Source organism: Solanum stenotomum, chromosome 10 (genome assembly GCF_019186545.1).
Source record: "Solanum stenotomum isolate F172 chromosome 10, ASM1918654v1, whole genome shotgun sequence".
Lineage (NCBI taxonomy): Eukaryota > Viridiplantae > Streptophyta > Magnoliopsida > Solanales > Solanaceae > Solanum > Solanum stenotomum.
In genome coordinates this window covers 39314709-39331464 of record NC_064291.1, presented here as the reverse complement: position 1 = coordinate 39331464, position 16756 = coordinate 39314709, and the positions used below count along the sequence as shown (strand labels likewise).

Here is a 16756-nt window from a genome sequence, read left to right as displayed (position 1 = left end):
GAAATCATATATTATATTTTGAACATTTTCTTATTGGATTAATTAAAACCGAACCTATAACAACCAAAACTCAATAAATCGAAAACTAATAAAAAATATCTTATTAATTTGTTATTAGAGTAGCATATTTAAAAACCGTAAACCAATGACTCGACTGCATTCAGTTTCAAGTCGATTACTCAGATAGTTACTGATATATGAGTAAATTTAGTAAAATGTAATACAGATCATTTGATTATAACAGCTCAAAGAAAAGCATCAAAACAATTTTCATATCAGTGACAACTTCTGCAATTATATTGTGAAATGCAACTTGTATAGGGAAATGGAAGAAAGAAAAATCTAAGTCGAAGGAACAAAATTTTAGGCCATCCCAGAGGTAACGAAAACTGCTTCGAACATTCAAGAACCATTTTCCTGACGAGGTGATCTGTGGTGCCGCTCTTTTTTGAAACGCAATTGCTCTGGATCAAACCCACCTTCCTCAGCTCCATAGACAGCCCAAGATGGTGTAGGTGTCATGTAATCTTTACTTGTAAAGGGTCTTCCAGAAGCTACCTGTAGCGCCATAGGTTTAAAAAACATTGATTACGCTATTGGAATGGGAATGGTATAGTTATAATTTACGTGCTGAAGCTTGAACAAGAGAAGTAACCAACCAGATCATGGAACTTCTCGTAGTCTATCCACGTGAACCATTGACCGTCTATCTTGAACTTATCGACTTTAGCCAGAAGAACACAGCAAGAATGCACGTGCTCACAAGCAACCTCATACTCTCCGTTGCTCTTTTTAGCCAAGGCTTCAGAGAATTCCTTCACATCAGAATGCCAAGGGACATTCTCCATTGTCAACTTTGATGTAGCCGACCTGTGTCAAATCTTCCTGATTACTTAACTGAACTCTTATGCACTGAATTTTGAAATCAAATCAACTAGTAGAAGAGAAGAGGGAGGGGAAAGGAAAAAAGTGAGGGGGGAGAACTTACGTTCCACAATAAGTGACACCTTTGATTTCAATGAAATCGGGTTTTCCAATGCTGAATAGGCTAGAATATGCATCCACATCTTCTGTGTTCCACCCTTTAACGAGTGTCAAACGATAGACAGTTCTTTGCTCCTTCTCCTTGAGAGCTCTCAAGGAATCCTAGTGAAATCAGAAATAAAACAAACCAATAGTGAGCAGTCTGAATGGAAGAAAACAAACATGAAAAAACAGAGCAAATATGGCAAATTTTGATTTCGTTTCCTGTGGCCAACGAATTTTGATTTCGTTTCCTGTGGCCGACGAATCTTTTTTAGCACTGATGTAAAAGTAAGCATTTAAAACTTTCCTCTAACTGATATACCACAAAATAACAGTTTGAGACATGCTGCAATGGTTTACTAGTGTGCAGCTGACAACTCTAACCGTGTTTTTGGACTCTGTTTTCCCATTCCTTTTGTGCCATCCATTAATGGATTTTCCTTATTTTTTTAGTTTGAATCTGATAAATATCTCTATATTCAAGACACTTACAAGAAATCGCTCCCAGAAGTCCCCAAATAGTGGTCTGTCAATTGCTTTTAAGCTGTCCTTTGTACCAGCATCTACGCTGACATACAACTGTACATTTAAAGATGAAGCCAGATTTAGCTATGGAATTTGGATAATGGCATACTTAAAAGATTGATAAAGAAAGAAGAATACAGCCTAGTAGACCTGTGTGATTGGTTTCAATAACTTAATCTTGTCAGGAAACTGTGCATTAGTTACAAGAAAAGTCGAAATCCGCCTCTTGTGCAGCTCATCTACAAGTGAATTTATTTCTGGATACATAATAGGCTCACCAACCAGTGACAAGGCACAATGCCTAGGAGAAAGACCCTCAGACAAACGCTCAGCTTTAACACCTGCAAGGGTGAGATATTCTGGTCAATAACCATTACAAGCAAGAAAGTGGAAGGATTTTAAATAAAGAAAATGCATATGTAAGGTGGAAAGGACATCAATTTTATCCAGACAGATAAAAAAAAAATTGTGAAAATTATGTATCCACTTCTATATTTCATGTCCTTAAGGAGTAGAGTAAGTAGGGAAGATGCGGATGGGTAAAAAAATGGAGAACCAACAGTTAGCAGTATCAGTGTTACCATTTTTATTCGGAAATCAGAAGGACCTTGCATCAAAATTAAACACAACTCAACCAAGGTACTTTTTCTTGAATGAACACAACAAAATGACCAAACAGAGACATGTTGAATATAATCACCAAATGATTTCAATCAAGCACATTATTTCTTATGTGGCATTGCTCAACTTCCATACAAGTTCACACGGAAACATATATGTTCATGTGTACCAGAAAACAAACCTGGAACGCCTTTCATCTGTTTTATCATTTTGGTATGCAAATCTATAGCTGTGTTCACAATCTCAATAGGATCATCCATCTTCCACGTCCAGCTCTTCCCAACAGGATTTGTGTGATGTCTCCAACAAAAAACACATTTGTTTGCACATGCTAAACTAGGAGTGGCCTCCATGCACCTATGCAGTGGGTAAATGCAAATCCAGATTTAAAATCAGCATACAAGGCTAGGAAGTCAATAAATACCAAGCCTACTTAATGATGCACAAGAGGTCAATGCAGTAAAACCTTTCCTTGTTAGCTCCATGATCTATTAAGCTATATTGCTCGGACTCTTCAAAATTGTCATCCGGTGCGTGTTGGATCATTCAAAAGCAGTGCAATTTTGAAGCATCCAATGGCAAATTTTTTGGAGAATCCGAGCAACTTAACTATTTAGGCAGTAGACAAGTATAGGAGCTAACTCTCTTTTGAACTTACTGAATCTTCTTGATACCCATCAATGAATCCCTTTACTTCTTTCTTTTTTTAAAAAAGCTATAAAAGCTTGATTACTTTTGTAATCTTCAGACGGTTCAATCGACTACGTCATAGGAGATTTTCCACTGAGGGCCTATTTGAGACAATAAAAAATGCCAGCTCATTTTCTAGTTGTATTGTGTAAAATGGAAGGTTTTCCTGCTATTCTACTCCTACTCCATATCACATGCCTCTAAAAACAGATCCTTCTTCTTTCGGATAAGCACATGCAAACATATTTGCAAACTTCATTTCTTATTCACCGCATACTTGATCAACTCTAAGAATTCTAGCAGTCTAAAAAACTTCCAACAACTGGATCTCATCACAGTTGCAACTTGAACACATAGAAGATATTGTTGAAAACTCAAATACAATCATGTCAACCAAGGATTAATGAAGGACTACACAACTCATAGTCAGAATGCAATAGTAAAAATGTAAAAGCTATAAACAACCATCTGTACTGGAAAGAAAAACAGACAATCACCTGTGACTCTCAATGCCGTAAAATGAGTGCTTATAGCAACCTCCGCGCCCTCTAAGTTGTGATTTTGTCCATCTACAAAGTTTCACACCGCTATGCGAACCAATTATTTTATATCCCTGCAATTTATCACCAAATAAACTACCTTACCATAAATCCATCAAATAATCCAACTAATTAATTTGATACAACAAAAGTTCGTCATTTGACCACGATACCTGTTTCTCCAAACTCGCCCTAATAACTGGAGTTACCATTGCCTTCTCTCCATTCACAGCTCCACCATTCGACTTCCCATTAACTAACTTATCATTAACTCCTTTCTTTCTTGAAGGTCCTTTACCCGCAATATCCTCAAGATCAACAATTCCTGACTCCTCGTCATTTTCTTCAAACTCATCATCATATTCCTCATCATCATCTCCCTCATTCACAGCTTCATCTTCACTACCATCACCAACTCCATTCCCCATATCCCCTCCATTCTCGCCCAAATTACTCAAAACCCCAACAATCTTCTTACTCCACTTACCAAAAACCTCATCCAAATTACCCTCATCTACATCACCTTCACACACCTCTAAAACCTCAACCCCACCAAGTTTCTTCAACTTCTTCGAAAAATCACGACCCACAGCATTAAATGTTTCACCATAAGACCCACTCCCAACTCCAAAGATTGCAAATTTACACTTGCTAAGCAACAAAGATCCAACCCTGAAATCATCAGCACTCTCAGTTAACCAATCAACAAAAAATCCAGCATTTGAAGGTGGTTTCCCGTCTTCCCACGTAGAAGATACAATAACTACAAAGCTTTCTTTATGCAAATCCTCAGGCTCATACTCTTTTGGGTCAACAAGATCGAATTCAAACCCGTTAAGGTTTAACAAACTATGAAGACTCTTTGCTAGAGTTTTAGAAGTGCCAGTTTGGGATATAAAGAAGATTTTGCCTCTTGGGGTTTTAGGGATAGGGTTTTGGGAAATGGGGTTTAAGGATTTGAGGCGTTTGGATAGATGCCGGCGTGATTTGTAGAAGAAGAAGACTGTGGTGGCGGAGAGGAGCGTGAGGATGGCGAAGCGCGTGGGGTAAGAAGAAAGTGATAGGGACATGATGGGTATTTTAGGATTTATTGTTACAAGCTTTGATCTTTAGCTACTATAATATTGTTACATGTTCAAGAGAAAGCTTTGAGCTTTGAGCTTTGATCTCAATGCATCAATGGCGGCAAATGGTTTTGAGGGCTGAAAAATGCGCTCTTTTGAGTTTCCCTTTCTTCTTTCTTTCATCATACTAGTGTTATAGAAAATGACAATATGGTCCCTTAGGTTTATGGCAAGTTCAAAATAGTCTCTTGTTAAAATTGTAAACAATGAAATGTTTTTAATTAATCTTAAATAAACTATAAACTTCTTTTAATCATAAACAAAAAGAAAGTCTAATCAAATTTGAAATAAATGTCAGACAAAAAACTGTTCTAGACACTAAAAAATACTATCAATCATACTTTAGAAAAGTTGTGTTAAACTCTAATCTAAAATAACATAAACAACAATCTAAAAGTAAGATTTTGCAAAATTTTCTTTTCATAACTCGCAACTAGGGGTGTTCACGGGTCAGTTTGGATTGGATGTAACACCCCATGTCCCCCATCGTTTGTACGAACAAGTTCGCATCGACGAACCTATTATGACTTAGGAGAATAAGGTCATGACCGAGCCTAAAGATCAGGGGTCCAAGAATATATACACATAATGTATTAAGCTAAGGTTAAAGTGTTTAGATTTGGGCAAAAATGAGGAATTGAATCAAGTAACCTACTAGTTTGACATGTGTGCTTCACCTACTAGCTTGACATGTGTGCTTCACCTACTAGCTTAACCTATGAGCTTCACCTACTTGCTTAGATGTGCTACTTGCTTAAGAGCCACCTATGTGCTTTGAGAAATATTCTAGAAGTGGGACATAAAAGAAGTCTATATTATATATGTATTTAAGTCAAAGAGGGCTGCATAAGAAGACCATGTGAAAGAGCGACCCACTTTGCACAAATGTTTCAGGAATACTTCAAGGTTAAGCAGCCTAGGGTGGTTGAAGGCCTTTTAAGGTCAAATGTTAGATCTTTTTTTTCATTTTTCACTTTGCTCTTCGAAATTTTCTCCCAACCACAACCAAGAACATCTCTTCTCTCTCTCTCAATTCGTTCATGAGGTTTTCATACCAAAAATAGTACCCTCTCCTCTTAGCTTCAAGAAATTTGAAGGTTTACTTCAAGGAGATTTTTAAAAAGAAGAAATCAACAGCTATTGCAGCCAAGTTTTCTTTTTGAAATTCAAGAAAAGGGGGCTGGAAATTTCTCTCCAATTAAGGTAATAATTCTTTCTCCTCCTACTATTGTAGATGAGATTATATGAGTGTTCAAAGTATGTTTAATGGGTAGGGCTCATGGTACAATCATCAGCAACAGTGAGTCCAAGTTTTTATTTATTATTATGGAAAGGTTTGGGGCTTCCTACATGTTGTGAATCTTTGAGTAGTATTGGGTATATGGTTGAACTAATTGGTGGTAAGGACATTGCTTTATACCTACATGCTAGTGAGAGTGTTGTTTATAAGTATGGGACAGTTAAGTGTTGAGACACCATTTTTGAAAATTGTGGAGTTTTATGCCTGCTAGGTGTTTGAGATAATGTCGTAGTGGCCTATTTCATTACATATTGACCCTATTGTAATGTAATCTATTTGTATGTTGTATATTCTCATTTGTAGTTTTGGTTGGCATTAATAGAAAGTCATCTAAGTATTTTTAGGGAAGAAATGAAGGTTGTAGTGATACACCATTTAAATTGAGGATTGTGCATGCTTGTAACCATTATGTGTCTACTTACTGTTTTGGGTATTTGGAAGCCCGAGAAGTGTCGGGATACCTCATGAGAAAGTCGTATGTTCTGTAGACATGATGAGAAGGCAATGTGTGAAAAGGGCACCTTTGAGTAGAGGGTTTGCGAGCTTGATGCCTGGCTAAGTTTTTGGAAAGGCTGAATCATGGCAATACATAGTACTGGTTGGAAGACAAGGTATGTAAGGCTAAAATCTCTTCTGTTGTTAAGGAATGAACCATTGTCACATGTATCTGTTATATAAATAAGATACTAGATTACACATGTAAAGAGTGTTCAAATGTTTAATATACATTTTGTCCATACACGGCCTAATTGCTTCAATTGTCCATCTGATCATATATTTCATTTACTCAAATGATCACATGTTACTTTCATTGGATACCACTCCCCTTGTATTTAGTCTATAATGTTACTGATAAGTCCACAAATTAGACTCATTTAGGGCTATGTTTTGATAGAATTAATGTCCTCAAATGCAAATTTTGTTTCAATAACTGATGAAAACCCTTAAGTTTTAGGTATTTAGAGTTTGAGGGAAAGCATGTACACTACCTAGCAAAAAGGAACAAAAGCAGCTGACAGAACGAAGAAATGAAGATCTGAGAATCGCCGAACCCGTTTGGTGAGTTGCTAAAAGGTCTTATCCTCGTCTTTTGTTCTAGTGTGCTGAGCCCTAAAAGAAATGATCAAATCAGTGGTGAAAAGAAGCAGTCGGCGTGTCGCCGAGCAGTTCCGCGAAGAAGTACTATGTCGTCTAATGATCCAAAACACGACGATGCTGAAGGCTAACGCAAGACGGCAATGAACTAGACCAAAGGGCGGATCGCCGAGTTGATCAGCGATTCCGACTAACTTCACCGATTGACCCTTCGCAACACAGATTTTTGAAAACTATAAATACTGATTGAGAATTAATATTCTAGTATCGACTTTTTAGCTTGGAACAGTAATTTTTCAAACTTTGCTTCTATTTTTGAGTTCTAAGTTTGGAGAGGCTTTTTGAAGAACTTGAAGGTTCAATGGGTTTCAACTCTAAGATTTTGGACTTGGGTCTTGTGGATTCTTCATACTTTGCTTGTTTTGAGACGTAACTCTTCATACCCATTTGAATACAAACTAATATTGGTAGAAATTTCTATCTCTTTTACATGTCTAGCTAAAACCCCAATTCTTAGGGTGTGATTTTGTGAATATGGGTTAGATTATCTGTTGGTTCTTTCTTGTTGATGATTTATTTTTTGTTTAGATGTGATTTTGTTTAGTAGTTGTGGTGGAACTTAATGAAATTGTAGTTGCAAATACGATTTCACCTTTGTGTTTTCGACTTACTAGAGAGAGAGGTCGTAAAACTAAGACTACTAAATTGATGGCCAGTGGGATTGGGTCGACATGAGGTTAAGCTCGAGAGAGTGAACCCTAGTCCCTCTCCCACACACTCAGCTCGAGAGAGTGAGTGGGCTAAGGTGGAGGTTGTTCTTCATGCGGTAACTCGGTGTTCAAGAGAAACCGAGTTGATTCGGGGTAAGTTGCTCGAGAGAGAATTTACCCCTACTATAGTCTAGCCTAGTCACAAATATTCAACAATTTATTATAAAAAGCATGTACCCAATAGTTTAGTTTATCCCGTATTCCTATCATATCCCAAGAATCCCCTCTTCTTGATTAGTACTCTTTGTATCTTTGCTTGGTTTTACTTACTTGTGACAAACCCCCATCATTAATTGACACTCTTGTGCCACCCTCTTTGATTTAACATGTTTTTATTCGATAATGTTTTTAGTTATGACTAATTAGAACTTAATTTATTTCTCTATTAATTCTCAAAACCACTCCCTTGGGACTCGACCCCAACCCTTGGTTGGGTTGCTTTACTATTGTACGATCGTAGACACTTGCATTGAAAGTTGTGTCTTGATTATGCAAACATCAAAATGGCGCCGCTGCCGGGGAGTGGTGTTACTTGAGAATTCTTAGTTTAGTAAAAATTTTGTTCCTCTTAGTTGTAGTTCACTTACTTAATTTTCAATTTGTTTCTATTATTTGTGTTGAAAACAGAAAGCATGAGTGTTAATGGCAGCAACGGCAGCTAGATGGGCCACTAAGACGACATCGAAAATCTCAATGATGTCCAAGACCCCAACATTAATGACCCCCATCTCATGGGAGGTATTGGGGCCATCCGTTTACCTCCAGCCGAGAGAAATGCAGTGTTTCACATAACGAGCACTATGTTGCAACTCTTGCAACTAAAGGGACTTTTTCAGTGGATTGGCTCATGAGGATCCTTACGAACATCTTCGAAACTTTGTGGATGTGTGCGGACCATTTTCTTTCAAAAATATCTCCCAGGAGTCAGTTCGATTAAGGCTATTCCCTTTCTCGTTGATGGGAGAGGCGTACAAGTGGCTGGCGGAGTTACCTCGCGAATCCATCACTTCTTGGGAGGAATTGGTAACCGCATTTAATGTGCAATTTTTTCCTCCTTCGAAGATGATGACTCTTCGGGATAGTATCCAAAGCTTTAAGCGTTTGGAGGGTGAGCCAATCCAAGAGACTTGGCTGCAATTTAAAAAGTTGGTGCTATAATGCCCGACTCATTGTCTGCCCGACAATGGCTTGCTACAGTACTTTTATCGAAGCCTGGATTCGGTAAACAAAGGTGTCGCTGATCAACTTTCACCGGGAGGCCTGATGCAGCAACTGTATGCAGTAGCAGCCCAACTCTTAGATGGTATGACGACCATCAATAGGGCATGGTACACTCATGAAAACCAAGTCTCCCCTCTCACATTCAAGCTATCCAAAGAGCAGATGGAAAAAGATAATGAGAAAGACCAAAACATGGCCAAGATCATGACACAGCTTGACATTTTATCTAAAAATGGCATAGGGGCTGGTGCCCGTGGTGTCAACGCTGTGGGGGTCGGGTGTTCAAATCCTGAGGAGGCGAAATTTGAAGCTTTGTATAATGAGGAAGTGAACTTTCTAGCTAACCAAGGCAGTGGTTATCGTTCAAACTAACCAAGGTAGGGTGGTAACCAAGGTTGGGCTAGAGATGAAGGATGGAAGGATCGTGAATGGATAGACCGAAATCCTAATTGGAAGGATGGGGAGAAGGACAAGTATGTGCCTCCCCACGAGCGCCAAAAGCCAAAGGATTCGGAGGGTGGTAGGTCTGAGGATATGCTTTCTTATATCCTCAATAAAGTTAAAGGGTCAGACAAGATCTTGAAAGAGATTAAAGAGGATGTGTCGACCCAAATGGGTCAGATGTCGTCTCACCTAAATCCAAGACAGAAAGGGGGTTTGCGTAGTGACACTATGGTCAACCCCAAAAATGAGGTTTGAAAGTTGACATGCGTCGTGCCACAACATTAACTAAGGCGTTTTTTGGGAGGCAACCCAAAACCATTTATTGTTTTATTTTTTCTTTGATAAAATAATGGTGTGTTGATTGTGCATATGGAAGTGTGGAGAGTGAACAAAAAGTGCAGATTGGTGAGTTAAAGGTTCATTCCGCGAATCGCCGAAGGGTTCGGTGACCCCAAACCAGACAGTTGTTAGACTCAAGACCAATTTACATTAGAGTCTGTAAAACTCGGCGACCTCAGAAAATTATTAAAATCACCAATCATGTCGGCGATCTCGATGAAGACCGCCGTTTGGACTCCCACAATACATGGAGGTTCTGTAAAATTCGGCGAGGCAAATGACTATTTGGTGTTACGCTAAATAGTTCGGCGATCAGGACTAATGTCGCCAAATGGTAAAAAAACTGGACGATTTTTCAAGCCAAAGGTTTAAAAGTTTCAAACTCATTCCCTTTCCCTTACTTTTTCATCTTCCCAAACTCACACCTCCACTCTAGTTTTACATTTCTTGCATTTTTGGAGTATTTTTAGTATCGAATTATGCTACGAGTTGGATTACTTTGCTTCCTAGCATTCAACATCCATTTGATCGGCATAAAAGGTTGGTATTCAAACCTCGCGTTCATTTTGTCGAAATTGTACTCATTTGCAATCGGTTAATCTTGTTGAATTCTGTTGGGCCTCTCTAATTGGATCGGATTGCTTAATTGCCTATTTCTAATCGATAACTCTTACTTGATTGGTGAAATCACGCTTTCTAGTGCGTTAAGTTAAATTAATTTGTAATAGGGAATTCTTTTATGGTACGGGTCTTCGTCAAACTTGTGTTGTAGGAGCTTAAATTGCATTTTCAGGGGTTGAAGGGCTGATTTCAAGAAGTTGGGTCGATAATAGGCATGACGAGTCATTTTGGCGAGCTGAGACGAACTCACCGAACCACTCAGTGGTTCGCCTAGTTACCCTACCTCTCCTTTGATATTATGTTTTATGTGTTGTGGCTTATCTACCTTTCAGCGAGAAGCATGAGGTTGCCAAAAGCACTCGGCGACTCGCCAAAAGTCTTCTTGTTCGCCCTTTGTCTGCACCCCTGACCCCTTCTGCACTGTAACTTTTGGCGGACACCCCTTTGTTCGCCGAAAGTATTCGGCGACTTGCCGAATGGACTGCTAAGTCTACCTACAGCTGATGGTCTTCGGTTTGCTTGTTGAATATTTTCTAACTTTATCTCAAGGCTTTGCAGACATGGCCAGACCAAAAGTTGCAGGAAGAAATATTCCACCCCGACATATAAAGGCACAAAATTCCAGAAGAGATGCAAGGACAACAGATCACCCCAAAGCATGGAGTGAGAACAAGAAAGCCAGTTCCAGTAGGAGGATTTCCATTGACCCTAATGTCCCTTTGTGGGCTCGAGGATTCATTAATGCGATACATGCCTTTGGAGCAGCTCACGATTTGGACAATATGGCTAAGGCTAATATCGTTGCAGTAACTGAGGCAAATACAGACAATGAAAACCAGAGTCAGAATGACAAGACCTCAGACACTAATGCCTAGACAGATGGAGCAACTGTTTAGACAGGATCCCCTTTTTACCTCAATCTCTGTCTTTTTTTAATTTACATTTTGGATATTTTATTATTTGCATTTGAGGACAAATTCTTTTTAATTGTGGTGGGGTGAGGCTCACCTATTTTGACTCGTGTTTTGTGTATATATTTGTGCTATTCTGTTTAAAAATTGTGTTTTATACACTGTTTTGTGGAAGGTTTGAGCTTGTGGCTCCGTGTTTTAAATTGCAAAATGATTTTGACCTGATTTTGACCCTTCTGGAAAAATTTTCCCAACCCTTTTGTGTTGAATATGGTTGTTCCTTCTCAAATTTGAGTATCGATTCCGATCAATACCGATGATTTGGATAGTGCTCTCAATCGAACGGACATGAATGCGCGGCTACGATGAGGCCAAATGAAGTTGCATAGACAATATGTGAACTTTTCGCATCTCATTATGACTAGCCTAGTATTGAATTGAGTCTCTTGTGATGACCATTGCACACTAGCGAAAGTGTGGAGTCTTGTTTGACTGTAGTGTCAATGCCTAGTGTGCTGAGCTTACTTTGAAACATGCATGATAGATCCTAGAATTTGCCTTGTTGGTTCGGTCGACTAAGTAAGGCTATCTCTTGATATGATATTAGGAAACTCTAAGAGTGTGAACCAATTTGATATATACCTCTTTTGTGGCCTACCTTGTGAGTGTGTGAATCGCTTTTGAACACCCATTGAGCCTTACCTTCCTTTGGAAGAAACTTGATGAAAACTAGACCTTTCTTTATTTATTACCCATAATCATCATGAAGTTATGGTTAGTTGAATAGCCAACTTAGGCCAAAAACCTAAGTTAGGGGTGAGGTGAAAAGAGAAGGAGAGTCAAGAAGTGCAAGGAAAGTCTCCTTTAACCCATGGTGTTGAGAAAAATGGAACCCCTCCATATAAAAAAAAGAGAGAAAGAAAAAGAAAAAGAAAGTTGTTGAATAAAGTACAAAAGAAATAGGGTTCCCAAACAATCCATGGAAAGGGAATAATAGAATGACTTGTGAGCACTAAAGAGAATGATGAAGGAAAAGGAAAGGAAGTGTTGTGAGTACCACATTTCATAAGGATGAAAGTCACTAAGCCTAAATGATCATACCTTTGCACTCAGCCCTATTACATGCCTTGAAATGACCATTTTGATATTGAGTGAGCTGAAACAAATGTGGATCAGAAAATACGAACAAACTTATGGGTGAAAGTATGCATCGTGTTCATCTTTGTGAGTGTGAGCGTTGTATTTGATCAGGAAGCTTTAAATTGTAAACCATTGTGTGTGAATATGGAATCATTCCTTGTGTGAGGGCATTTGAACACTTTGGTTGAGCTTGAACTTGCATTTGAATCAAGTATTGTGAACATGAGATTCTTTGATCTTGGTGTTTCACAACTTGAATCTTTGAGTGCACATTTGATCTTTGCAAGGGTAAATTGAGTCTTGTTGTGTGCATTCATGATTGAGTCTTATGTAGCACTGTTCGAGACACCTTTCTGAATGGCTAAACTTGAGTTTGCTTGAGGACAAGCAAAAGTTTAAGTTGGGGGTGTTGATGAGTTCACAAATTGGACTCATTTAGGGCTATGTTTTGATAGAATTAGTGTCCTCAAATGCAAATTTCGTCTCAATATCTGATGAAAACCCTTAAGTTTTAGGTATTTGGAGATTGAGGGAAAGCATGGATACTACTTAGCAAAAAAGAACAAAAGCAGCTGAAAGAACTAAGAAATGAAGATCTGAGAATTGTCGAACCCGTTTGACAAGTCGCCAAACCCGTTCAGCGAGTCGCCAAAAGGTTTTATCCTCGCCTTTTGTTCCAATGTGTTGAGCCTTGAAAGAAAAGATCAAATCGGCGGTGAAAAAAAGTAGTCGACGTGTTACAGTTCAGAGATTGGGCATTCTAGAATTATTTTACCCATTGGTCTTGGCTAGATTGAGAATTATCAGTAATTGCTAAGAGGTAAAGGATGGGCCTAACTCTTAACACGATTTATTTAAGGTCTAATGTTTTTTGTAGTTTCTGATGCTCAATGTTGTAATACACTCACAGATGCCTCCTGGTGAAGCCATTTTCACTCATTTCAGTCTCATGGACCTTTTTTCCAAGATAGCTTCTGGCGGAACTACTTTGTGGTGTCTATTTGGATTGATTCCAATGTTTTTGCATGTCTTTGTTATTTTACTTCATGGTATGCACATAGCAATATATGTTGAAAAATTGCATCTTTTTCCTCTTTCTTTTTTTCCCTTCTGTTTTTTTTTCTTATGGGAGTCAGAGGGTTAATGGAGAAGTGGAGAAAGTATTTTAGAAAGTAAGTGGGAACAACAGCTAAAGTATTAGGTGTAAGTTTTTTCATATGTGGGATCTTCTAATTCTTATTTGTCCCGTTATGCCAAACAACTTTATCATCAAGAGCTCCGAGTTTAAGTAGTGAAAATTGTTTATGTATTAATTTGACAAATAATGGGCATTTTGTGTTTTCCCCAAGTTAGCTAACCTCTTGCTTGCTGCCTCTCATCTTCCTTTTTTTTTTCCCTTCTCCTCGAGGGAGATCTTGCTTGTTGGAACCCATTCTATATGATTTTTGAGTTCTCCAATTATGAGTCAGTTGATGATGATGTTGTAAACTTTATAGGTGGATGCAATTCAGACTTGTGGTGGCCAGAAGACTATTGATGGCAGGCATTTTTGAATAGGTGGTGGAATAATGTGGAGCATCCTTAAAGTACGAGATCCAAATGCATGCAAAGAGATAATGAATAAAGAGAAGGAGTTTGAGGTGGGTCATGATTCTTTACCCTTTATTTAGTACTTATTTATCCCCAGTGCATGTGGTAGTTTTATTGCCCAACCTGGAAACTAGGTAATCACCATCATTGATCATGAATTTTCCATTATCAGGATCAGTATGCATGACGATTTTTGACAATGGTGAATGTTTTTGTTCTATGTCAACCAAACGAAAAAAATTAAAGCAGGTTAACCTTAAAAAAAGGAAAGAACCTTTAGAAAAGGCCTTATGGAGGTGCTTTTGTATACAGTTTATCATGACTGTGGTTTGCAGTATTCATTGCAAGACAAATATATATAATGCAACTACCAATGTATATTTTCTCATTGCTCCGTTGAAATGCCCTAAATTTCACGGTGCCTATTTGGATATGTTAAAATTTTGAATTTTAAGTGATTATATGTAATGTGGATCATTTCCTCGAAATTAAAATGCATATTATTGGGGAAAATCCTCCACCCCTTGGTTAGCCATGGTCATTTCTAGTTGCGAGGACAATACTTACCTCTCCCATCAAAATTGTGAATCTCTGTTTGCTGATTGCTATTTTTCTCAAGACTAATTCCAACTTAGTATGCTGTGTTTTCTAAACAATTGCATTCATCATAATTTGAACTGTTGATATTTCCTATTGTGCTCATTAGGAACTTAATTTTGCAGAAGCAGTTTAAGTAGGATAATCTCAATCAAGAACCGCTCCAAAACAAAGAAGATTCTTTGGAGACAATGGGAGATGAGATTACAGACAATTTTTCAAATGTTTTGCTGTAGCAAAAACCTGTTGAACAGTCAAATGATGGAGCCAAACGTGCATCTGTTCATGATAGAATAAGGATGCCTGTCACTTATGATGATCTATTTGATGAAGCAATTAATGAAGGAAAGTGATAGAATGCGTGCGTCCACTCTCAGACAATGGACCAGGTACCTTAACTCAACAAGAACAATAACAAAAAGTAAATAATCACAAGAACACAACACAAGCAGTTTACGTGGAAACCTCCTTGCTCAAGGGAGTAAAACCACGACCTGTCACATATGATTTTTAACTAATTCCACTAATCTTTCTTAAGTAAAAGTGAAACCCAGTTACAACCAAAGTGAGAAAAAGCTATTAATCTCACAACTAAGTAATAACTCTATTACTTGAAGAGACTAAGCAGATGCCATACTGCCCACTAAGCTATTACCACTAGACAACTTAGGATTCAACTAAGCAACACACAGGTTGCCCACTAAACCACCCCTCTAGATGACTTAGACTTTGACTAAGCAACAAAACGATGTTGCCCACTAAATCAGTTACCCTTAACCGATTTAGGCATTTCAACCAAAACACAATAACTGAATCCTTTATTGATTTAGGAACAAATTTACAATGTACGTGCAGAAAAAATAATCCTAAGACAACTAAGCTTGCAGCTCTATCAGGTCCCTGTTGTTCTTTAGAATGATTCTTCACTTTTGTTAGCCTTTGCAAGAGTTCTTGAGAGTTTTCAAGTTGTAAAAACTAAAGTTATGACTATTGGACATAATATTTATGAAGAATAGTCACAACCTTCGAGGCCATGCCATTGGCTGAGGTTTCTGCCACAGTTGGAGACTGAGCACCAATCAATTGTACTTTTTCCAGCTTAGTAGTTGTGTGTATATTTGTACCCGGGATCAGGTCCCTTTACAAGGTCCTTGGGTTTGTCAAATCATCAAAACTACAACTAACATTTTTCCTCTTTTTTATGATGACAAACTATACACACAGTGCCTACACAATTTCCACAGTGCCTACAATTTCTTCCCCTTGTCAACTACACCTTATTCTATTCATTCCCCTTGTCAACCAGACCTTCTACCAGCCTAAGCACCCAATGATTCCCCCTTTTGGCATCATAAAAAAAGTGAAGTAAACCAACATAACAAGTAAGTTTGTTAAGCCAGATCATCGCCAAAGGCAACAACATCATGAGTCTAAAAACAGGAAGAGATAGAAATTAGTCACAACAAAATAGGAATCAATTTCATAGCACAAAAGTCAACAGTCAATACATTTAAGTTTGTTAAGCCAAATCATCGCCAAAGGCAACAACATCATGAGTCTAAAAACATGAAGAGATAGAAATTAGTCACAACAAAACAGGAATCAATTTCATAGCACAAAAGTCAGCATTCAATACATTTAAGTTAAACTGACATTGAGAACCCTGGACACTATCCACACAAAATTAAAGACATGGGAGAGGACTATAAGGAATGAGGTTGATGGGAAAGGGACTTGATGATAAGAGTGAGTCTAGTATTTGCTTCGTCATTGTCCTTGATCGCTTTATCTTGAAGAGCAGCAATTTTGGCAAAGAGCACTTCATTCTGTTTCCTCAGCTCTCTAACTTCCGCAGTACCAGGTCCCTCTGTTTGTGCCTTGAGCAACACAACTTTTAGTATAGCAATTTCAGCATCTCTAGTGCTCACACGCATAGTCATTTCTTCCAACTCATGTTTCAGCTGATCTTGTTCCATTATCAACTGAGATACCTTGCTCAGTGGATTTCCCTTTCCTTCTATACACTTACATTTCACCAGCGTACTGAGGGTGAAGGATTGTTTAGCAGTTTCAATTTTACCTGCTCCCACTAGTATGTTCATATGATAAAACACCTTGGTCAAAAGGTAGTCATATTCCATGCCATGTTTTACCTTATGTTCAACCATAGTTTTGTACATGTGCTCTAGCATGAGAGTTGGAA

The 16756-nt window shown here is 38.2% G+C and overlaps 1 protein-coding gene across 1 annotated transcript; it reads right to left on the bottom strand.

Annotated features, from left to right (window-relative positions):
- Nucleotides 1–366: 366 nt before the first annotated feature.
- On the bottom strand, nucleotides 367–4599 carry LOC125842510 (S-adenosyl-L-methionine-dependent tRNA 4-demethylwyosine synthase). The gene is made up of 8 exons (XM_049521809.1): nucleotides 3575–4599; nucleotides 3360–3475; nucleotides 2354–2529; nucleotides 1702–1892; nucleotides 1519–1605; nucleotides 989–1146; nucleotides 660–870; nucleotides 367–558 (listed from the first exon to the last, which is right to left on the bottom strand). Exons 1-8 carry the CDS (start codon nucleotides 4469–4471, stop codon nucleotides 403–405), a joined length of 1992 nt encoding a protein of 663 aa, XP_049377766.1. The 5' UTR covers nucleotides 4472–4599; the 3' UTR covers nucleotides 367–402.
- Between the last annotated feature and the right edge of the window lie 12157 nt (nucleotides 4600–16756).

What these genes read in the sequence shown, in the direction of transcription:
- LOC125842510 (XM_049521809.1), bottom strand. Translation starts at nt 4,471, where the DNA reads ATGTCCCTATCACTTTCTTCTTACCCCACGCGCTTCGCCATCCTCACG. An exon ending in TATTGAAACCAATCACACAG is followed by an intron (nt 1,606 to 1,701) that starts GTCTACTAGGCT and finishes TTAAATGTACAG; the next exon opens with TTGTATGTCAGCGTAGATGC. An exon ending in GGTGTCACTTATTGTGGAAC is followed by an intron (nt 871 to 988) that starts GTAAGTTCTCCC and finishes GATTTGACACAG; the next exon opens with GTCGGCTACATCAAAGTTGA.